This window comes from Talpa europaea (assembly GCF_964194135.1).
Source record: "Talpa europaea genome assembly, chromosome: 6".
Classification (NCBI taxonomy): Eukaryota; Metazoa; Chordata; class Mammalia; order Eulipotyphla; family Talpidae; genus Talpa; species Talpa europaea.
This window is the reverse complement of record NC_140072.1, coordinates 71,086,943-71,110,683: the sequence shown is the minus strand read 5'-3', so window position 1 is coordinate 71,110,683 and position 23,741 is coordinate 71,086,943. Positions and strand designations below refer to the sequence as shown.

At 38.5% G+C, this 23,741-nt stretch overlaps 1 protein-coding gene across 1 annotated transcript in view; it reads left to right on the top strand.

Moving 5' to 3' along the window:
• Positions 1-1,270: 1,270 nt before the first annotated feature.
• ACYP2 (acylphosphatase 2) overlaps positions 1,271-23,741 on the top strand; it is a gene marked incomplete at both ends in the record, with an annotated part of 127,003 nt that continues 104,532 nt past the window's right edge. The window contains 3 exons of the mRNA XM_084235681.1: positions 1,271-1,328; positions 16,703-16,719; positions 18,040-18,149. Of these exons, the coding sequence (XP_084091807.1) occupies positions 1,271-1,328; positions 16,703-16,719; positions 18,040-18,149 (185 nt within the window). The remainder of the gene's footprint in view (positions 1,329-16,702; positions 16,720-18,039; positions 18,150-23,741) is intronic.

The window sequence follows — 23,741 nt, the reverse complement described above, 5'->3', positions numbered from 1 at the left end:
TTAATTTGGTTTAGTTTAGTGTTTTGTTTTGTTTTTTTTAAGATTTATTTATTTACGCGTACAAGATCTGAGGTATAAGCCAGAAGGGGTGTGTGTGTGTGTGAGAGAGAGAGAGAGTGTGTGTGTGTGTCCACCAGAGAGAGTGGGGAGCAGAACAGACAGATCTACTGAAATACACTGCTGAGTGGGGGCAGCTGGTAAGGCAGGAGAGATCTGCTGTGCCATGAGGGTTGCCTGTTCCTTTGTTATGTTTCTTTACACACCAATTATGAGTGAAATTGTTAGGGGGAAAGGATGTCCTGAGCTAATTCCATACAGGCTTTGTGGACTCACAGTCAGGCAACCGGTTTTGTATCGGGTCTGCCCTATAACAAAATCATTCTTTCTCCTGACTTTTTTCACTTAGCATAAAGTGATTTGGAATTCTAGGAGGCAGATTATCAATATTTTCATATCACTGTATCCAGAGTCTATGGACTGGTGGGATTGCTTTGTGGTTGCTTCTTGATAGCTCACCAGGAGTGTTTGCTTCGGCAGCACATAGACTAAAATTGGAACGAAAGCTCACCTGGAAGAGAACTGCCCTAACTTCCTGGGCAACTGGGATGTTAAACAAGATCACACACACACACACGCCCAAACCTTTATGTGTGAAGAGTGTCAACCTTTTTTTTCTGGTTCCACTAGTCTAGAAGTTTAGATTTGTGCAGTTGTTTTGCCCCAGAAAATGTCACAATCCATTCAGAACATATTCCGTCCCAAAGCGTTTCTGACTTTCAGCAATGAAGACATCGCAGACGCCATGTTATGCACTGGGTACAACCGCCAGACAGACTTGTCAGCCGCCTAAACTATTAATGAAAATGATTTTAAAATAACAATAAAAATTAAAGCTAAGAAATGACTCACTAATCAAATGCTCCCAAGCCCCCAAAGCTTTCATTTGGACAGCCATGGTTTGGGCGCCACGCTGCCGCCATCCCGGCCGGCCCCGGCCGCCCCCGGGCCGCGAGACGAGCGCGGGCCGAGCTCCGGGCAGCCGCCGCGCGGGGAGAGGGGCAGCACGGGCCGCGCCCCGGTTCCGGCCTCGGGGCTGCCCGCCGCCTCATTTGCCGGATCCGACGCGTGACCCCGGCGCGTCCGCGTCCCGGGCTGCTGCCAGGCGCGGGGTGCGCCCCGCGGCCCCATGTGCCCCTTCCTTCTCGCGGCGGCCGCAGTCGCCGCACCCCGAACCCCGCTCCGGCTCCTCGGCAGAGGGCTCGCCGCCGCCATGTCTACCGCCGGGCCCCTCAAATCCGTGGACTACGAGGTGTTCGGGAGAGTGCAGGGTACGACCCCCACACGGCGGAGCCCCGGGAGGCGTGGGGGGGAGGGAGAGGCCGGGGGGAAGCGCCCCCCACTCAAGGAGCCCCCCCTCCCGGCACGACGTGACTTCCGCCCGGCCGTGACTCAGCAGCGGCGGGGAGGGGGCGGTGCGCATGCGCCGGGGTGGGCGGCGAGGCCGAGATTGCGGAGAAGCAGGCGGGGTGTGGGCGCCCTGGGCGGGGCCGGGGTTGCTGGGCCTTCTGGGAAGCGGTGGGCTTGGGTGGGAGAGAAAGAAGGGGTCCCGAGCCTGTGAAACTACTGAGCCTGGCTTGATTTAAACAAGGGCGCCGACAGGATATTTGAGGATTCCTGATTAGCATAGATAATGCTCTCCCTCCCCCTCTTAACAGAACCATTAAATTATCTCATTTTTGTTTCTTCGTAAGTTAAATAATTACAGTGAATGTAATTGTATTGTAAAAATTGTTATTGATAAGTTAAAATGTGAAAACACTCTTTGAAGTTTATCCAGTGCAGAGGGAGAACCTCAACAGATTGAGGTGTCATTTTAGGTCATTTTTAAGAAAGAATGTATGGAAGTTGAATAATCCGTTAAAATAATCCATGACTTTTAACCTTTAGAAAATATTGGGTACACCAGGGGTATGGTGCGTTGGGTTGACCTGCCATAGTAAATCATTGAGACACATTAAATAAAATCTGAAAATGGTATGCTAGATCACCTGACAAAATATGTGATATATTGGACAGAGAATGGCTAGTTTAGGAGTATGAGAGAGAGAGAGAGAGAGAGAGAGAGTGTGTGTGTGTGTGTGTGTGTGTGTGTGTGTGTGTGTGTACATCTGTGATGTTTACTTGAAATGTTTCATGTGCTGAGCATCTTAGAAGTCATAAAGTCTTGTGAGATTTATGTCTCATTACTATTTTAACAATGAGAAAACAATGACAATGAGGGTCTGTAACTTGAACAAGCAAGTGGATGACAAGTGGGATTGGATCTTGCATCTCTCTGACTCTAAAACGTGAACTTGTCAATTACACATTTTTTTTTGTTAATGCAGAATATAATTCTATTGATTTTAACAATATAATTGCACTTTTGTGCCTATGGTGGTCACATGGTATATAAAGATCAATTTTGGGCAGCAGTGCACATATAGGAAAAAGAAATAGAAATGAACAGTGGGGTTTACAAAATCAGCTTTAGGACAATAACTTCTGTCGTTAAGTGAAAGGGAGTACACATACTAATGATTTATCCAAGGACAAAAATCACGCACATTTTTGCATACATAAGCACTATCTTTTGTTGAGAACTTAGTTTTGTACTCAGTTATTTTTTATGAGTTGTCTTATTTAATTCTCAACAAATGATTTCAGTCACTTCCCCTGTTTAACAGACTGATAAATTGAATGATAAATAACTTTCTTAGGTTACACAGTGAGTTAAAGGGGTTGGAGTTTGAACCTCTACACACTGATACCAGAGCCCATTCTCATAATCACTATATACTATCGATTGTCCTGTTAGTATCCTTTCCACTGTTGTTTTGCCTTGCTCCTCTGTTCACTAAAGACAAGTGTATACACGATTGTAAGACATTTAAACTTGTTTATCTAAATGACTCTGAGGATATTTTTATGGTCCTTTTGATGCCAAGGGAGTTTGCCTTGGTTAGGAAGCAGTTAGCTCACTCAGTGACTATAGCCTTTTTGTCCTTTGCTGCCAATTTCTACCACAATTTGTCTATATCAAATCTGTTCCTTACAAAACTTCTCATAGTTTTCTTGTGGATTACTTAAGAAATTAATATGTCACTTACTTTTTGTCTGTCATAATGATTTTCTAGGAAAAATTGATGATAATCAAAAATGAAAAATTTAAATTTATTCATTAAAATAAAGTATTGGGTTGTTGGGAAAGTCATGACTCATTTTTGCAACTGATGGCACCAGTTCATTTTTGGACGTATTAGAGTCATTCACATCTATGTTATTGCTAGTTATTTGACCGTTGACAGTTACAGTTTCATTCTAAAAAAACGGAGCCATTTGGTTTAGTTTTGGAGATTTTGCAAGATGAAGCATGATGACCAAACTCTGCATTTTTGCAGAGTGCATCAAGAATGTGCATCAAGCTTGTGAAAAGTTGCATAAAATTTACAGTTACAATGCTCTACAAGAACATCAGTGCCAACAATGGTTCATGAAATTCCATGCTAGTGATTTTCATCTCAGTGACTCTCCTCTGTCAGGGAGGCTCACTGAAGTTGATGATGACAAAATAAGGCATTGATTGAGTCAAACGCACACGTGAGAGATTGCAGAAACATTGAACATACGTCATTCAAGTGCTCATGGCCACCTGAAAAAGCTGGGATATGTAAGCAAGCTCCATATTTGGGTTCCTCGTGAATTCAAAGAAGTTCACTTGATAGCATGTATAAACATCTGTGGTATGCTCATTAAATGTGAGGAAAATGATCCTTTTTTTGAAGCAATTGATCTCTTCTGATGAGAAGGGGACTGATTACAACAATGTGGTGCACAAATGGTCTTGGTCCCAACATGATGGTTCACCTCAAACTACATCGAAAGAAGACATTCATCAGAGGAATGTTATGCTCTCAGTGTGGTGGGATTTGAAAGGTGTCATGGTTTTTGAGCTCCTGCCAAGGAACCAAATAATCAATTCAAATGTGTACTGTTAGCAATTGCACAGTTTGAACAAATCCATCATCCAGAAACATCCGCAGCTTGTTAGTCATAAAAGAGTTGTGTTCCATCACAACATGAGACCACACTCAAATATGATCACCTGTTGGGCCTCACTAGTGTGGCACAAGGAGTTAAGATGCAGCACTGTGAAGCTATCCGCAGCCACTGCAGTACGAGTTCAATCCCAGGCAAGGGAGGAGACCCACATGGCGCAGCAGACCTCTCCTGTCTCGACTGCTGCTCTCGTGAGCAGTGTATTTCAGTACATCTGCCTGTTCTGTTCCCCACTCTGTCTCTGGTGAATTCTCTCCCCCTCCTCCCCGCACCTCTGGCCTGTACCCCAGCTCTTGTATACATAAATAAATAAATCTTTAAAAAAATATATAATCACCTGTCAAAAATTATTGGAGCTTGGATGGGATGTGTTGCCACATCCACCATACTCACCTGACCTTGCACCATCAGACTTCCACTTGTTCATTCTCTTCAAAACTCTTTGGGTGGTATAACATTGAATTCAGATGAGGTTGTAAATCAGCACCTTATACAGTTTTTCGCCAAGTAAGACAAGTCCTTCTATAAAGGAGGAATGATGAAGCTCACTGAAAGATGGCAAAAGGCTATTGAATAAAACGGGCAATATGTCATTGGCCTTTGAGGAACATGGAAAAAATATATCATGTCTTTTCCAGCAACCCAATAGTTTATAAATTGGTTGTTTGAAATTCAGGGAAATAGATTTATGGAGTTATTACAAATAGTGGTTTCATGCCTCAGGTCCATTTATACCTGTAGAGCCTTAGTCTCTTGCTGTTTTCCACAGCTTCTTTTATTCCTCTACTTTTTAAAAATACATACTTTTTGTTTTAGATATGATACAGTTCCTATTTACCCCACACCCGGTTTCCCCTATTGTTAACATCTCGCATTAATTTGTCCTGACTGGTGGCCAACATTGATACATTATTTTTAAGTAAAATTTATACTTTATTCAGTTTCCTATTATTTATCTGTTGTTCTTTTTCTGTCCCAGGATTCCATCTATGATATCTCATTTTATTTAGTCGTATTAGCCTCTTAGATTCTTGTAGTCTGTGTCGCTTTCTTAGACTTCCCTTGTTTTCCATAATCTTGGAGTTTTGAAAAATGCTTTGAGGTCAGGTGCTTTGTAGAATGTGCCTCAGTTGGGATCAGTCTGATATTTTTGTCAGAATATGAATAGGATTCTGTGTTACTGGGAGGAGAGCCACAGAGGCAAAGTACCCTCTCATCACACCATGTGGACATGGCTTCTCACTGTTCGTGTTCACCTGGAGACACTGACTCAGACAGTGTTTGTCAGGTTTCTCCAGTGTTCATTTACTCTCCTCCCTACTCACACCCTTTCCATTCTCTATTTTTTTTATCTTCTACATTCTGAAGAAGTTCAATGTTTTTTAGCACTAACTTATTGCCTTGGGGACATTGGAATGGTGGACTGACCTGTTTTCTGAGTGCATGTAACTATAGCATGAATTATTACAGTTATATATAGAATAGTATAAACTGAAATTTTGAAAGGAGAGCCCATTAAGCTGTGTATAGATGCTCTGATGCATTACCAGCTCGCAGGTGAATACTAACCACAACCATAGAAATGGGTCATGGAAATGTGTTGCCTTAGAAATTTGAGTTTATTTTTGACAGCATTAACTCAGTTTTAGAATAGGAGTAGCTTACTGAGCTACAGAAATAAGTAAAAATTTTCTTTAAAATTGCTTAAAATGAAAATTGGTATAAACTATTAAATAGCTTCGTTAATTCTATTCCTCATCTTTAGATAGCATTTCATTGTAGTTCTGGTCTACTTATTTTGTTGACTTCTGTTTAATCCATTCTGCTTTCAACTACAGTTGTTTGTACACATATCTGTGTCTTTCATAGACAATCAGGATAGTGTTTTGAAGGTCATAGTGGTGGCTACTTTTGATATCTGCCACAGGTTGTACTTCTGGTGAGAACTTCAAAAGTGCCTTGGATTAAGGTAAAGTGTTTGGGAACAGTGGCTTGGAGAAGAAACTGTAATGTGATGGCTGTTTCAATGATTCGAAAGATGCCATTGCATGTAGTTCCAGGGTACATACCCTGGACAGATGGTGAAATGTTAAAATGAGGCAGAATTTTTTCCATATAAGGAAGTTCTTTCTAACTATTTAAAATCTTTAAAATTGTGAAAGTGTACCTTGTAAGGTGGTGGCAGGTGACTTCCTGCATTCAAAATTGATGTGTTCTGGGCCTCCCCTGGTGGCCCAGCAGTTGAGCGCTGGGCTGTGAGGCTGCCCGCAGCCTCTGTAGTGCCGGTTCGTTCCCCGCTGCCGGCAAGGGTCCCACAAAAAAAAAAAAAAATTGATGTGTGCCATCAGATCCCAGGAAGAAGGGTGCATTACAATATGATAATTTGATTTTACACAAGAATGCTGATATTTAATATTTATCATATGTCTTCTTTAAATATCACCGTTTCTTTGTAGATTTAAAATATGATTTGCCTTGCAAATATTCACCTTAGAGTTTTTCATTGACACAACTTTCTACAAAGTGAGGTATAGTTGTAACTGATTGAGTCTTGACTGAGCAGCATATTGTGCTTGAGTCTTTCATAACTGAAGGGACACAGATCTGCCACAGTTTCCAGAGCTGTGTGTCTGTAAAAAGCCTGCATGTTTCTTATCAACTCCCTTCTCTTTAGCAAGCAAGGTAGAAGCAGGTCATGAATGTCCAAAGAAACTTCTTCTCCAACATACTTTCTGTGCCAAGAATGTTCTGTTCTGGCCAGTGTTGACATATTGCAGAAGATCTGTCTCCAAATTCTCTTTCTCTTTCTATATGGACCTAACCCGTTCACACAGTGTGCTTCTAATAGGGATCGGTACTCAGAAAGATTCTGAGAAAATTACAAATGGGTTATGGGACTTTGAACAGTTAATTCCTACATGGTTCACGACTTCACAAAGTGAAGGGGCTGGAGGACCTGATACCCCTTTATGTACATCCCTGCTAAGGCTTTACAGTTAAGCTTGTGGCTAAGGGGCACAGTAAATAACACCTTCTGTCATTATGTGAGTTATGAACAAATAAGACAAAGAACAAAGCAGAGTTTGGGGGATCAGTAAAAATCTTCAGGTAAGTGGACTGTATAATAACCTGCTGTACAGAATTAAACATACCCACCCAGACAAGGGCAGGGCCATCCCCATGGGCCCAGCAGAAGGTATGATCCCTATGGGTCACTTGCTTCCAGAAAAAGGAATAGGAAACACCTGGGCTACATTTCTCCCTCCAAACTTAGCTGTTAGATAAATCACTGCATGTCCATGAGGAGTTAGGGACAGGGTAGAGTAGCCAGGAGTATCACATGAATGCATATGCCACTTCATAGAAGGAATGGCCATGATATAATGATGGTGAAGAAGCATGTGATTAAGAAATGTTATAAATCTAGAGGGAATTGTTTAGTTCTGATTGCAGGACTTAAAGATTCTTGAACTTGCACTGCATATTTTTTTTTCAATGTAGAGTGAAATGAAAAGTCTGAGAGGTTGTATGGTAAACAAAATTGAAATGATTGCCCTTGTTCTATAAAGATAGGATGAGCTACATCACAGGCATCTTTTCTGTTTTCCTTTTTATTTTTGGTGACATTAAAAAAGTTCAGATCTGGACCTCCCCGGTGGCGCAGCAGTTGAGCGCTGGGCTGCGAAGCTGCCCACATCCTCTGCAGTGCCGGTTCGATCCCCGGCCGGCCAGAGGGCAAGGGTCCCACATGGCGCGTAGACCTCTCCTGCCACACCCGCTGCTCCCCTCAGCAGTGTATTTCTTCAGTCTGCCTGTTCTGCTCCCTGCTCTGGCTCTGGTGAATTCTCTCACCCTCCCATGCTTCTGACTGTACAGAGTGCTTGTATAAATAAAATAAATAAATAATCTTAAAAAAAAAAAGTTGAGATCCAACTTACATAACATTAAATTTACCCTTTTGAAGCATTCTACAGTGATTTTTAGCATATTCACAATGTTTTGCAACTATCACCACTGTCTAATTCCAGAACATTCCATTACCTCAAAAAGATCCCTTCCCTCACTATTCCTTTTTGCCACCTTTGTCTAGCCCCTGTGTCTCCCATCTCTTCAGGAAGTCAGGTCCAAGGCCTTTGTGATTTCCATGGCCTTTCCCTCATGTTTTCAAGATGATTGCTATAGTACCAGTCTTATAGACAGCACATTATATGCACCCTACAATCAGGAAGAGGAAGGGCATAAGATCAAAACCTCTTGCTGAGTCAGCCACTGTCAAACAACTTTCCCGAGATTCTCACCTAATGATTTGGCTTACAGTCTAGTGCACCATCTTTCTTATAAGGAAGACGGAAATATACAGAGGCATGCTGCTGTCACAAGTAAAATCAGTCTTTTAGAGAGGCAGAGGGGAAAATGGATTTTATGTAAGCAGCTAGCCCTCATGCATTCTCTGCAGATCTTCATATATTAAATAAATTTAATAGAACAATTATTATATTTGGTATTCTTTCCTAAATTGTGACACAGAAAGGACATATTATAGAAAGACTGATCTATATAGTCTCAAACTCTAAACATTACATCTATAACCAAGTCCTAAATTTCTGTTAAGTACATATTGAATCTTTCATATGTGATTTATCTTAGTCTTCTTTTTTTCCCATCTATCACTGCCTAAAATAATGGCTGTTTAGTTTGGTAAGCAGTAGGAACTTAGCCTGAAATTGTATCTCTTAAGTGACAGTTCTTTAGTTCTGCTGTTTTAAGATATGTTTTATAAATATATATATATATGCTCTTGCTATTCATACCTACAAATGTAGTCACCACATTTTTTATTAATTAATTAAATTTTTTTTCCTATATTGTTGTAGTCCCATAGCTCTCCCGCCACCGCACTACCCAAAAACCATCACCATATTCCCATGTGTTCTTCCCTCCCCTGCTTTGATCTCCTTCCTCCCCCTCCTTTGCTGTATACCTCAGTTCTATGGTCAGCTTGCTAGTTTTGACTTTTTCTTGACCTTTTGTTTGGTTTCTCTATATTCCACATATAAGTGAGACCATCCAGTATTTACCTTTTCCTTCTGACTTACTTTAGTTAGCACAATCCCTTCCAGTTCTATCCATGCTGCTGCAAATGGCATAAGTTCATCTTTTTTGATTGCTGAGTAATATTCCAGTCTATAAATATACCAAACTTTTTGATTCATTCATCTATTTTGGGGAATTTGCTTGTTTCCATATCTTGGCTATTGTAAATTATGCTGCAGTAAGCATGAGAGTGCAGGTTTCCTCTTCAGTTACTGTTTTTGTGTCCTTTGGGTAGTTTACTGGAAATGGAATTGCTGCATCATATAGTAGATCCATTTTTAGTCTTTGAAGAATGTCCACACAGCTTTCCATAGTGACTGCACCAGTTTACATTCCCATCAGTGGTGTAAGAGGGTTCCTTCATCTCCAGATCCTCTCCAGTATTTATTTCCAGTTTTTTTGATGTAAGCCATTCTTTTTATTTTTTTAAAGATTTATTTTTTTTTAAATTTGTATCAAGCACTGGGTACATTCAGAAGCGCGGGAGGGTGAGAGAATTCACCAGAGCCAGAGTAGGGTACAGAACAGGCAGACAGATGAAATACACTGCTGAGGGGAGTGGCAGGCATGGCAGGAGAGGTCTGTTGCACCATGTGGGACCCTCGCTGGTGGCTGGTGATCGAACCAGTGCTGCAGAGGTTGCGGGCAGCTTCGCAGCCCAGCACTCAACTGCTGCGCCACCAGCGGAGGCCCTCTTTTTTTTTTTTAAAGATTTATTTTATTCATGCATACAAGAGCCAGAATACAGGCCAGATGTGTGGGAGGGTGAGAGGATTTACCAGAGACAGAGCCAGGAGCAGAACAGGCAGACAGACTGTAATACAGTGCTGAGGGGAGCAGGTGGCGAGGCAGGAGAGGTCTGCCGCCCCATGTGGGTATCTCTCAGGCTGGCTGTGACCGAATCCGCACTGCAGAGGCTACAGACAGCTTCACAGCGTTGCACTCAACCGCTAATGTAGGCCATTCTTATTGGAGTGAGGTGGTAGATCATTGTAGTTTTGATTTGCATTTCCCTGATAATTAGTGATGTTGAACATTTTTTCATATATCTGTTGGCCATTTGAATTTCTTTCTTTGAGAAGTGTCTTTTTAGTTCTTCTTCTTTTTAGTTCTTTGTTTGCTTTGTTTTTGTTGAGTTGTATAAGTCTTTGTAGATCTTTGATATCAGTCCCCTATCCTTTGTATGCTGTGCAAATATTTTCTCCCATTCAGTTTCTGGTGTTTATGTCATGGAATGTTTTGTTTTCTTCTATATATTTTATAGTACCAGGCCTTACATTCAAGTCCTTTATCCATTTTGAGTTGGTTTTTGCATATATTATGAGATGGTAATCTAGTTTCATTATTTTGCATGTTGCAGTTCAATTTTCCCAACACCATTTATTGAAGAGGCCTTCCTAGTTCCTGTGCATATTCTATGCTCCTTTGTCCTAGATTAGTTGACCATATATGTGTGGTTTTATTTCTGGTCTTTCAGTTCTATTCCATTCATCAGTGTGTCTGTTTTGTTCCAATATCATGCTGTTTTTATTATTATGGCTCTGTAGTATGGTCTGGAAGTGTAGTTTCTCCCATCTGCCCCCTTTTGATAAGAAGAACTTTTGCTATTTGGGGTTTTTTATGGTTCCATGTGAATTTCAACAATATTTGTTCTATTTCTTGGAAGAGTGCCACTGAGATTTTTATTAGAATTGCATTGACTCTGTAAATTGCTTTTGGTGGCATGGCCATTTTTACAATGTTCATTCTTCTGGTCCATGAACAGGGAATATCTTTCCATTTTTTTATGTTCATTCTTCTGGTCCATGAACAGGGAATATCTTTCCATTTTTTTATAGGTATTTAATTTGGGGGGTACAATTGTAAATGGGATGGTTTTCTTAATTCCTTCCTCTTGAAATGGATTGTTTGCATATAGGAAGGCTACTGATTTTTTTGTGTATTGATTTTTGTAGCCTGCTACTTTATTAAACTTGTTTATTTTAATTAGCTTGTCTATGGATTTTTTTGGGGGGGATTCTCTCTATATATTATCATATCATCTGCATATAATGATAGTTTTACTTCTTCTTTCCCTATTAGGATTCCTTTTATGTCTTTCTCTTGCCTAATTGCCCTAGCTTGGACTTCTAGTACTATATTGAAAGGCAGTAGTGAGAGTGGGTATCCTTGTCTTGTGCCACATCTTAATGGAAAAGCTTTCAGTTTTTGACCATTAGAAATGATGTTAGCTGTGGGTTTGTCATGTCCCATCACTTCTAGATTTTTGAACTCGTTTTTGTATATAAATGTTCATAGTAATCTTTAATTATTCTCTGGATTTCTGTGGTGTCATAATTTCTCTTCTTTCATTTATAATCCTAGTTATTTGGGTTTTCTCCCTTTTTTTTCCTTTGTGAACCTTCCTAGGTTTTGTCTATTTTATTAATTTTTAGAAGAACCAGCTTTTGGTTTCATTGATCTTTTGTATTATCTTTTTTATTTCTATTTCATTTATTTCTGCTTCAATTATTATTATTTCCTTTCTTCTACTGGCTTTTGGATTTTTTTGTTGTTCTTTCCCTAGTTCCTCAAGATGGGAGATGAGGTTTTTTTTTTTGGATTATTTCTTGCTTCTTGATATGGGCCTGTATTGCTATCTACTTTCCTTTTAATACCACTTTTACTGAGTCCCATATGTTCTGGAAGGTTGTGTCATCTTTGTCATTTGTCTCAAGGTATTTTTCAATTTCTTCTTTGATTTCCTCATTAAGTGGCATGTTGTTTAGTCTCCATGTTATGGTCAGTCTCCTTGTTTTCTTTTCATAGTTGATTTATAGTTTGGTGCTTTTATGGTCAGAGAAGATACTTAGTATGATTTCATTCTTCATGTACTTGTTGATGTTTGTCTTTTCACCTAGCATGTGGTTAATCCTGGGAAATATCCAAGTGCATTTGAGAAAAACGTGTGTTCAGTTTTTTATGTATCTATAAATGCATTGTTGTATAGCTGTCTGTCTGTTAGGTAGTCACAGTATTCTGCTCTAATTACATATACTAAATTTCTGTAAGACAACTAACTTAACCATTTCTTATTGAAGTGCTTAGTAGTTGTTAGTCTTTATTTATAAGTAATGTGGTGGGTTTTTTTTTTTTTTATAGAGGCATGTTTTTATTTATTTATTTATTTATTTATTATATTTGTTTGTTTGTTTTGTTTATACATGCACTGGGTACAGTCAGAAGCGCGGGAGGGTGAGAGAATTCACTAGAGCCAGAGTGGGGAGCAGAGCAGGCAGAAGGACTGAAGTACACTGCTGAGGGGGGCAGTGGGCGGCAGGAGAGGTCTGCGTGCCATGTGGGACCCTCCTTCGGTGGCCGGGGAGCAGCTGGGGATCGAACCGGCACCGCAAAGGCCGCGGGCAGCTTCGCAACCCAGCGCTCAACCGCTGCGCCACCGGGGAGGCCCATGGTGGGTTTTTTTTTTTTTTAAAGATTTATTTATTTATTTATACAAGCACTGGGTACAGTCAGAAGTGCGGGAGGGTGAGAGAATTCACCAGAGACAGAGCAGAGAGCAGAGCAGGCAGACTGACAAAGTACACTGCTGAGGGGAGCAGCGGGCAGCAGGAGAGGTCTGCGGTGCCATGTGGGACCCTCCTCCGGTGGCCGTGGATCGAACCGGTGCTGTAGAGGCTGCAGGCAGCTTCGCAGCCCAGCTCTCAACCAGGGGAGGCCCTATAAGTAATGTGTTTATATTAATATTTCTTAATTTATCAACTTAGTGACTTTATATTATATAGTATATAATGTATACTGGAACTATAGATTTTTATTTATGGAAAAGGTTTATAATTTAAACTTTTAAAAAATGTATTTTAGGGTGAAATAATTGTAGATACTAGGAAGTTGCATGAACGGTACAGAAAGGTTAAGTGTATCCTTTACCCAGTTTATTTCAATGATTAATTTTACATAACAGCAAAACCAGGAAAGTGACATTGACTCAATGTATATGTATCTCTTTCATTTTATTACTCAGAGACTTATGTAATTACCACTTCAATCAAGATAAGGAATTTTTCACCACCACAGGATCTCTTTCCTGCTAATCCTTTATGCTCACACTCATCCCCTCATCCAACAACCCTTAACCACTAACAACCACTAATTTGCTTTCCATTTCTATAAATTTGTCACTGAAAACATTGTGAAATGGGACTATAGAGTATAAAAATTCTCTTCGTTTTCTAAGGGTTTTCAATCATGAATAGGAATTGAGCTTTGTTAAATGTTTTTTTTCGGCAGTAGTTGGTATGATCATGTGATTTTCTTCTTTAGTTGGGTGTTTTATTTTTTTTTTAAAGATTTATTTATTTATTTATTTGTTTATTTATTTGTTTATTTATGCAAGCACCGGATACACAGTCAGAAGCCAGGGGAGAGTGAGAGAATTCACCAGAGCCAGAGCAGGGAACAGAACAGGAAGACTGACGAAATACACTGCTGAGGGGAGCAGCAGGCGGGCAGGAGTGGTCTGCCATGCCATGTGGGAACCTCTCCAGTGGCCGGGGATCAAACCGGCACTGCAGAGGCTGTAGGCAGCTTTGCAGCCCAGCGCTTAACTGCTGCGCCACCAGGGGAGGCCCTGTTTTTGGTTTTTGAATACCAAATCAGTGTTGCATTTTTGGAATAAAATCCTGTTTTGTCAAGGTGTAGAATTCTTTTTATGTATTGCCAAATACTATTTACTAATATTTTGTGAAGGATTTTTTTCAGCTATATTCATGAGGGGTGTTGGCCTTCAGTTTTCTCTTTTTTGTATTATCTTTGTGTAATTTTGGTTATGAGGGTAATACTGGTCTTATACAATGTGTTGGTAAGTTTCCTTCCTTTCCTATTTTCTGGAATATTGAAGTGATGGTAATTCTTTTTTTTTTTTAAATTTTAAAAATTTATAGATTGACCATTGGTTTACAATATCATGTAATATTTAACAGTATAGATTCACAACTCAATGAATGTACCTACAAGCAAAGTTCTAGTGCCATTCACTGATATAAAATGAGCCCTCTACTTATTCCTTCCACCTCTCTGGTAATCCCCATTTTGTTCTCGGAGTCTAAAAGTTATTTCAGTTGTGTTTCATTAGTTCATTTGCTTTGTCAGTTTTTACATTATTACTTAGATTAAATTCTTGATACAGTACAGAATTCTTGTGATTTTTCCAGCATTTTATAATGCATAATTTTTCTGTATATTAATTCTCATTTTATCTTCTCCACTAGACTGTAAGTTTGTCAATAGAAGGTATTGTCATACTTACTCATCTCATTCTTTGCACTAAGAATTAGATAATTTACAAGTATTTGTTAAGCAAACAATCAGAATGTCTAATTGAGTGTTTGTTAAATATCTCCAAGTTTCCTCAATCTTAGATTATTTCTGTATGAAAAGGATATTTCATCAATAGACTGGAGTAGGTAATTTCCTTAACCCTGAAACATGTGGAATATCTGTGTTGGACACCTCCTTTAAAAATTCCTAAACTTGCTCCAATACCAAGTCCTATTAGGGTGCAGGAGAGGGGGTTCTTGCCTTTTCTTGTCCATAGTTTCTTTCATGTAATGTCATTGATTGGTTAAATAGGTGAGGCAGCATTGATATTCATATATGTAATTTATTACCTGTATCCATGCATCAGATTTGCAATACTTTACAAGACTTGAGTTTTCCCATTGTGATGCAATTCTTAGCCTGGAATATAAATTCTTTTCAAAACTACCAGTTAGCTTTTCCTCTAGAGTAGAGCTAACCATTGGTTCTAAACTTCAATAGACATAAGAATCACCTGCCTCCCCAGTGGCACAGTGGTTGAGCGCGGGGTTGGGGAGCTGCCCGCAGCCTCTACAGCACCGGTTCGATCCCTGGCCACTGGGCAAGGGTCCCACATGGCGCGCAGACATCTCCTGCCGCCCGCTGCTCCCCTCAGCTGTGTACTTCATCAGTCTGCCTGTTCTGCTCCCTGCTATGGCTCTGGTGAATTCTCTCACCCTCCCTTGCTTCTGACTGTACCCAGTGCCTGTATAAATAAATGAATAAATCTTTTTTTTTTTAAAAAAAAAGAATCACCTGGGGTGTATGTTAAAACCAGATTCCAGGACTTTACCTGCAGTTTCTGTTTCTGTAGATCTGGGGATGTGACTGAGAATTTAATTTTCTAAAAATCTCTCAGATGCTGCTGCTGCTGCTGCTGCTGCTGGTTCATGAACCACTCTTTGAATAGAAAAGAACTAAACCATGCTTCCAATTTCTGTTTACTTGAGTTACATACAAGCTTTCTTTTCATAATGCTGACATCAGATAGGGGAATATGCACAATACACCTTTACCACGATGTTCAACACTTCAGTCAGCATCTTCTGGGATCCCCCAATCTTAGGAAAAATGACTTAATAATTTTGCCTGCTTTCTTATTCTCTTCAGGTATGGTTTACCTGAAATTTTTCTTGCATTTTCTGCCTTGGTGTAGCTACTAACTCTTCTTCTAGCTATGTAACTGATTGCCTTTGTGATTCCCTTCGGCCAATACTCCCACTCATCATTCCTCCACATTTTGTATATATCCCTTAAAAATATTTTATACCCTATAAAATTCAGTTTGGGATCATATCCTCTCTTTGTTGCTTTAGTGCTCTTTTTCTTCAGATTCAGTTGTTGCCACAATACACTGCCATCAGGAAACAAATGGTACCCTTTGTACTATAAATCAACTTACAAAACAACATACGAGTCACTTCTGTATCCTCTTCATCAGGCTCAACTGCAGTGTGTAGAAGCACTTATCTTTTGACCTCCTTTCCTTGGTGATTGGTTTGATCTATTCACTATTATTTCCCAACATATTTTTTCAATTTTTTTAAATTGAGGTAATTTACATTGAGAAACATTCCCTTTTCAATATATAGTTCGATGAGTTTAACAAGTACATACTATCATGTAACCACCACCATGTTCAAGATATGGAACAGTGCTATCACCCCAAAATGCTCCCTCATGCTCCCTTGCTCTGCTCTTCTACCCCTACTCCTGTTCCTGTAATGTTGTTTTTCCAGAATGTGAAATTAAAATTTAAATAGGAATGTTTTATCATATTTAAACATTAATTTAGTCCTTGTATTTAAGAAATTCTCAAAAATAAGAATAGGTAAATTTTATGCCAAATATATTCACCTGCCCTTGTAAGAAATGCTTTGCTTTGCATTTTAAAATGGGATGAATATGCAGTGTGGCATTTCATTATATTCTGGTTTCAGAAGAGTACTTATTTCTCCAAAATCTTCCTTTCTCTTTTTATTTTAAATGAAAATAATTAAAAATGGCTTCTATATACATTCAGATGTTAAAAATTTTTTTCATTTAATTTATTCTAATTAGATGAAAGTTAAGTCAGGAAATGTGTGTGTGTGTGTGTGTGTGTGTGTGTAAAGGTAGAAAAGCTGACATTTCTTCTTGTCTTCCTTTTATACAGGTGTTTGCTTCAGAATGGTAAGTCAATACAATCTGTTCATTACTTTTTGCCAGTTTTCCTCCAGTTATTTCTGATCACAGAGATACAGCAGTTATCTACTTAGTGTTAGTCTACTGCTTTTTGGCTGTCCTAACAAGCAAATGGAGAAATATTTGTATTTCTTTGAAATCACTGGGTTTTTTTAATTAAAACTATTTTTATAAAATAAGGAAAGCATTTCAGCCTTCCCAGTTTTCTATAAATGAATTTTAAAAGTACCTCTTTCTTAATGATCCAATTAAACATTACCTACATAATAGGAATACAAGTGGGACCTTTCACTTGTTTCTGGATGGAGGAAATCCTCTAGGCAATGGAACACTCTAGAATTGCAAGGTGAAAAATGTTCATTTTGCATATGGAAGTGGTTCCCAGGTTTTTAGAAGTCGAAAATCCATGTTGTCTTTTATATTTTTCTTTTAAAATATATGTACCTTTCCTAAGGAAAGGCATATATATTTTCACCCTCTATTTGAGTTGGCAGTCCCAAGATTAGGTCTATGTTTTTAACATGCTCCCACCAGTAAAGTCTCTGCATTATGAGATAGTCCTATCCCCTATAGATTGTGTCCTTTTTCTTTATTATCTGTGAGAACTTGAGTTATTTTCAGAATCAGTTCTTACCTCATCTTGGTTTATATTGTTTCATCTAGTTGGGGATGTGGAGTGTGAGTATCTCGGGCACCCTGGCCTCAGACAGAAGAGCATGTTTTAAAAAAGTTCTAATACACTGGACCCATAGAATTTTAATAGAATATAGTTAAAATAATTAAAAATCAAAATGTTGCTAGTTTTTATTTGCCTGTAGTAAAACTGAATTTGGAACCAGGAAAAGAAATGTTTAAAAATCTATCAATAATAATAGCAGAAATAATTTACCCATAAACAAATATAGCATTTATATGACAAGTCCAGAGTCCACAAAAAAATATCAAAATCCTTTAATGAGGTACTTTATATTGATCAAAACTGGATATTTTTCTTCAGTATTGAGAATCTTGGTCTGATTTTCATTTGAAACCCAGACTAACAATGCAATAGCAGGCATGAGAGCTATGTAAATGAATTTTATGGAGCTCATGGAAAACACATGGAAATTGTTTTTTGAAGTAGTTCTTATTCCCAGTTTATTTTCTCAGTTTATTGCTTGTGTTTACTGGAAGTAGAACTTAACAAATAATATCATTAATGAAGGTTCTTATAAATAGTTATTATTATAGCATATTTTGAATGTTAGAATCAATTATGAATTCAGACTTTTGATGCTGGACTTGGTCTCTTGTTTTCTCTGAAACCAGTACACAGAAGGCGAGGCAAAGAAGATAGGCGTGGTCGGCTGGGTGATGAACACCAGCAAAGGCACTGTGACAGGCCAAGTCCAAGGCCCGGAAGAGAAAGTCAATTCCATGTAAGTAGTAGGACTATTAACACCATTCATGCAATCTATACACTTATTTTAATGTTTAATTGGAATATAAGAATAGTGTTGATGGGGCAAATTCAGTTTGTAGATTATAACTAAACTGACATAATTTTTTTTTAATTTTTAAATTTTTTTTAATTTAAATTTTATTTTTATATTCCCCATACCATCACAACCCCCTTATTTTGACCCCAAGCCCTCCTTTCCCCGCCCCCACACCCCATAGAGTGTCTCTGGTTCATAGTTGTTTGTCAATTTTGATATTTTCTTTCTTATAGTTATTCTTTTTCCTGGTCCATTATTTAAGTTTTCTAGATTCCTGCTATGAGTGAGACCATCCAGTATTTTTCTTTTTCTTTCTGGCTTATTTCGCTGAGCATGATCCCTTCCAGCTCCATCCATGTTGCTGCAAATTGCATGTGTTTATCTTTTTTGAATGCTGAGTAATATTCCGTGGTGTATATGTACCACATCTTCTTGATCCAGTCATCTATTTTTGGGCATTTGGGTTGTTTCCAAAGCTTAGCTATTGTAAACAGTGCTGCTATAAACATAGGGGTGCAGGTGCTCTTTGGAATTGATGTTTCTGTGTCCTTTGGGTAAATACCTAGGAGTGGAATTGCTGGATCATATGGAAGCTCTATGTTTAGTAGGTCAAGAAGTCTCTACACAGCTCTCTATAGTGGTTGGACCAGTTTAAACTGACATAATTTAGGTAGACGGTCGAAGATATCCTCAGAGTTGGGAGTGGAATTTCTATATTAGGAATGGATCTTCCACTTGGAAAAGCCCTCAGAAAGAATAGCAGCACCACCCTCCTTCTTTGTGAGTTGGTTATTGAGCCTTCTTTCATGGAGTCAATAAGTTTTGTTTTTAAGTTATAGTACAGATTTCTTCTGCTAGCTAAAAGTAGAATGTTTCTACTTGGTATGATTTGGCAGTATGAGAAAGCTCAAATATTTTTCATATAAATAAATGGTAATTCTATGGGTGTCTTGGTGGTGGGTGTCATATGAAGAGGTATAAACCTATACCTCTAAATAATATACAGTGTTGTAAATCAATGTTACCTCAAAATTTTTTTTAAAGAACAATTAAGTTACAGTAATAGCACTCCCTGCCAAATCATATTAAATAGGAATTTCTACATTGGTTAGCAGGGAAAACCTATTTACATTTAATAGAAAGTACTGATATATATTTGGAATAAATTTATATCCTACTATGTTTTTTCTGCTTCTTTTTATTAGTTCTTTTGTTCACCTCTTTCATTTTAATTTTGATTGACTTTCATTATTCCACTTTTTTCCTCTATTAGTTAAGCAGTTATATATATTTTTAAAAAGATTTATTTATTTATGCATACAAGAACTGCAGTATAGGCCAGAGATGTAGGGGGTGAGAGGATTCACCAGAGACAGAGTGGGAACAGAATAGGCAGACTGACTGAAATACACTGCTGAGGGGAGAAGGAGGCGAATCACAACAGGTTTGCTGCACCATGTGGGTAGCTCCCTGGCCGGGGATTGAACTCGTGCTGCAGTGGCTTTGGCTAGCTTCATAGGTTGTGTCTTAACCCCTTGCGCCACCAGGGAGGCCTAGTTATATATTCTTTTGTTTCTTTTACTAGTGTTTTCCCTAGAGATACAAGACACAATTGTGACTGATCCTATTTGATATTCATTTATGCTTTTACTATATTTTCTTTTTTTTTTTCTTTTTTCTTTTTTTTATTTTTTTTTTATAAATTTTATTGTTATATTCCCCATACAATTGCAGCCCCCCCATTCTGACCCCAATCCCTCCCCTCCCGCCCCCACCCCCCTAAAAGTGTCTCTGGTTCATAGTTTTTTGTTGATTTTGATTTTCACTTTCTTATAGTTATTCATTTTCCTGGTCCCTTATTTAAGTTTTCTAGATTCCTGCTATGAGTGAGACCATCCGGTATTTTTCTTTTTCTTTTTGGCTTATTTCGCTGAGCATGATCCCTTCCAGCGCCATCCATGTTGCTGCAAATTGCTTGTGTTTATCTTTTTTGAATGCTGAGTAATATTCCATGGTATATATGTACCACATCTTCTTGATCCAGTCATCTATTTTTGGGCATTTGGGTTGTTTCCAAAGCTTAGCTATTGTAAACATTGCTGCTATAAACATAGGGGTGCAGGTGTTCTTTGGAATTGATGTTTCTGTGTCCTTTGGGTAAATACCTAGGAGTGGAATTGCTGGATCATATGGAAGCTCTATGTTTAGTAGGTCCAGAAATCTCCACACAGCTTTCCACAGTGGTTGGACCAGTTTGCACTCCCACCAACAGTGCAGAAGAGTTCCTTTTTCTCCACACCCTCGCCAACATTTGTTGTTGCTAGTTTTTTTAATATGTGCCATTCTCACTGGTGTAAGATGGTATCTCATGGTAGTTTTGATTTGCATTTCCCTGATAACAAGTGATGTTGAACATTTTTTCATATGCCTGTTGGCCATTTGCATTTCCTCTTCAGAGAAGTTTCTTTTAAGCTCTTCTGCCCATTTTTTGACTGGATTATTTTCTTTGTTGTTGTTGAGTCTCATCAGCTCTTTGCAGATTTTTGTGATCAGTCCTTTATCATTAGTGTTGGGTGCAAAAATGTTCTCCCAGTTGGTGGGGTTTCTCTTTGTTTTTGTTATTGTCTCTTTTGCTGTGCATGCTTTTACTATATTTTCTAACAAAGCAAGATATATAAGTATCCGTTAAGTCCATTTATCTCCCTATTTATTTAGATGGTATTGAATTTTTTAATTATCTATTTTAAATCTCACAACAATTATTACTATTTCTAAAAGCCAATATTTGGGTGGGGGAGGAATTTCAATATATTTGGCATCTTAAGTTGCTTTTTTTCCTTTTCGTACTTCTTTTCTGTATGGGAATATTTCCATTTTGCTAAAGGAATGTTCTGTGGTATTTCCCTTAATTTGGACCTACTAGTAAGGTGTTACTCCATTTTTGTTTGTCTCTATATGTTTTTATTTAACCTTCAATCTTGGAGAATACTGTGCTGTGTTTAGAAGTCTGACATGACAGTTATTTACTTAGTCTTTTAAGCCCTCTGTGGGTACCTTTACAGTATTTGGGCATCCCTGGTTTTGTTGTGAAGTCTACTGCCAGTTTTACAGGTTGCTCTTTAAAGTAATTTAATGATATTGTCATGATTTTCTTTTGAAAATGTTTTATTACAAGATTTTCAAGCATACAACTATGAAAACAGAACAGTGAACCCCATGTATCTATTACCCAGTTTCAGTAATAATTTCTGACATTATTGTTTCACCTGTTCCTTCAATTTATCTTCAGTTTTGTTACTGTTAGAGTATCTAAAGCAAGTATCCTGTATTATATTATTCATCTATAAGTTAGGCTCAGCAATATGGAACTACTGATATTTGAAAAAAGTTGACCTACAAAGCAGTAATTTCATATTGCTTAACCTAATACTTTACCATTTATTTCCACAGAAATTCTTTGTTTATCAATAAAATTTTCTAAACTCCACAGCAGATCTGCCAAAGTGAATTTCATGACCTTTCAACTACACTCTCCCTAGGGGCTTTTCTTCCTCCCAGTTTGAGGCTAAGTCTGCCACACAGCTCTCATTCTAGTGCTTTCTTCTGCCCCTTTCCTGGTGGTGGATTCCTGTTTCCTCAATCATGTTTTCCTCTGCCTTGATTTATTTCCTTGTTTTCTTTTTTTTTGAAAAATTTTTTAGAAGATTTATTTATTTATGCATGAAGAACTGGGGTACAGGCCAGAAGTGCAGGGGGCGGTGAGAGGATTCACCAGAGACAGAGTGGGGAACAGAACAGGCAGACTGACTGAAATACACTGCTGAGGGGAGCAGCAGGCAAGATAGGAGAGGTCTGCTAAACCATGTGGGTAGCTCCCTGGCCAGGGATCAAACTCAAGCTGCAGTGGCTGCATCATAAGACACAACTGTCTTAACCACTTGTGCCACCAGGGAGGCAAATCTCTAGAAGCTTTTCCGAGGAATGGCGCATGAGAGACAAAGTTTGTATCTTTACCTGCCTTCATTTGCTCTCACACTTGATTGATAGTTTGGTTATAAAATCCTGTGCCAAAAGTCATTTCTGACTCAGAATTTTGAATCCCTAATTCCATGATTTGCATTGTTGTTGAAAGATTTGATGTCGTTCTCATACAAATGATTGGGCATTATACCTCCTTATACCTTTTTGAAAACTTTTTAGTTGTTCATTTTATCTCCCTTTCTGCATTTCCATAGTCATCTGTCTGTGCATGTTCTCACAGGAGAATTATCTTTCTTCCAAAATTTGTTTTCTTTTTTCCCTTTCTCCTCTTGGTCCTCCCATTTTGAAACTTCTTTATGAACCTGAACCTCCCTAATTTCCAAACTTTGTTACCTGGAAAATTGCCTCAGCTATGTCCTCTATCTTACTGTTAATTTTCTGTTTGTCTCTGCTGCTATATTTTATTTCTACTTCCTAGCACTTTTTCCTTGTCTTTTCTTTTTAAATATCTCTGAACATATTGTATGTTTTCTTCTGTGATTTTTTTTTTTGCATTTTTTGTTTCCTCTAAGTTTAGATCCTTTCTATTGCCCCATCTTGCCTTTCTTTTCTTTCTTTTCCTATTTGCTTCTCTCTTTATACTGCAAGTATTCCTTACAATCATATTTTCAGTGACTCATAAATATGAACAGCAGCCAAAAATAAACAGACCTTTGAGGAAATTTTCCAACATGTAGTAGTAGACTTGTTGGCTTGATCGAGAGTGGTAACTGGCTGAGAGTTGGCCTTTATACTGGGGACCTTCTAAATAGTAAATGTGTAGATCTTGTCTTCTGTACTTACTGGTGCCTCCAAATCTGCAGCTTTCTGTGGTTTCTATGAGGTGAGTGATTTGCTTCTCATGGTTTTGCTTCTGCAAGCACTTGAACTGTAGCAGCCCTTGCTTTTTTGTATAGTTACTCCTCTATCTGATTTCTTTCTAATTTATTGAAGTTTCTTATTCAAATTATTGGATTTATGAGGTAGGAATATTAGCAGCTGCAAACTAACAGAAAATCTTAGTTAAATTGGATAAGACAAAGAGGGGTTCATTTTTCTCAGTAACAGGAAATCAGCAGGTAGGTGGTTACTGGCCTTGATTCAGCACCAGCATTTCTAATTCTCCTGTTCTTTCTCTTGTGGCCAAAAAAGGAAAAGTGCAGCTGCTCATAATATCCACCCTGAAGGTAGGAAGAAAGCAAGAAGGGATGAGTGTGTTGCTTTCCCTGAACTTCCCCATGTCAACATCTGCTTGTGTTTCATTGGCTTGTATAGGGTCATATACTTCTCACTATAATGAAGGCTGAGAAAATTGGTGTGGCTTATTGATGCCCTGAACAAAATTGGTATTCTCTTGGCTGGCTAGAAGGGGAAGAGCATGGATATAGGTAGCAACGAATGACGCCTGTTACATCTTTTGTATTTTGATGCTATCATGTTAATGGGATTTCACATTAAGGAAATAAATGTGCCATGTTTAGCTGCACTGCAGACTAAGTGAGAAAATCCACA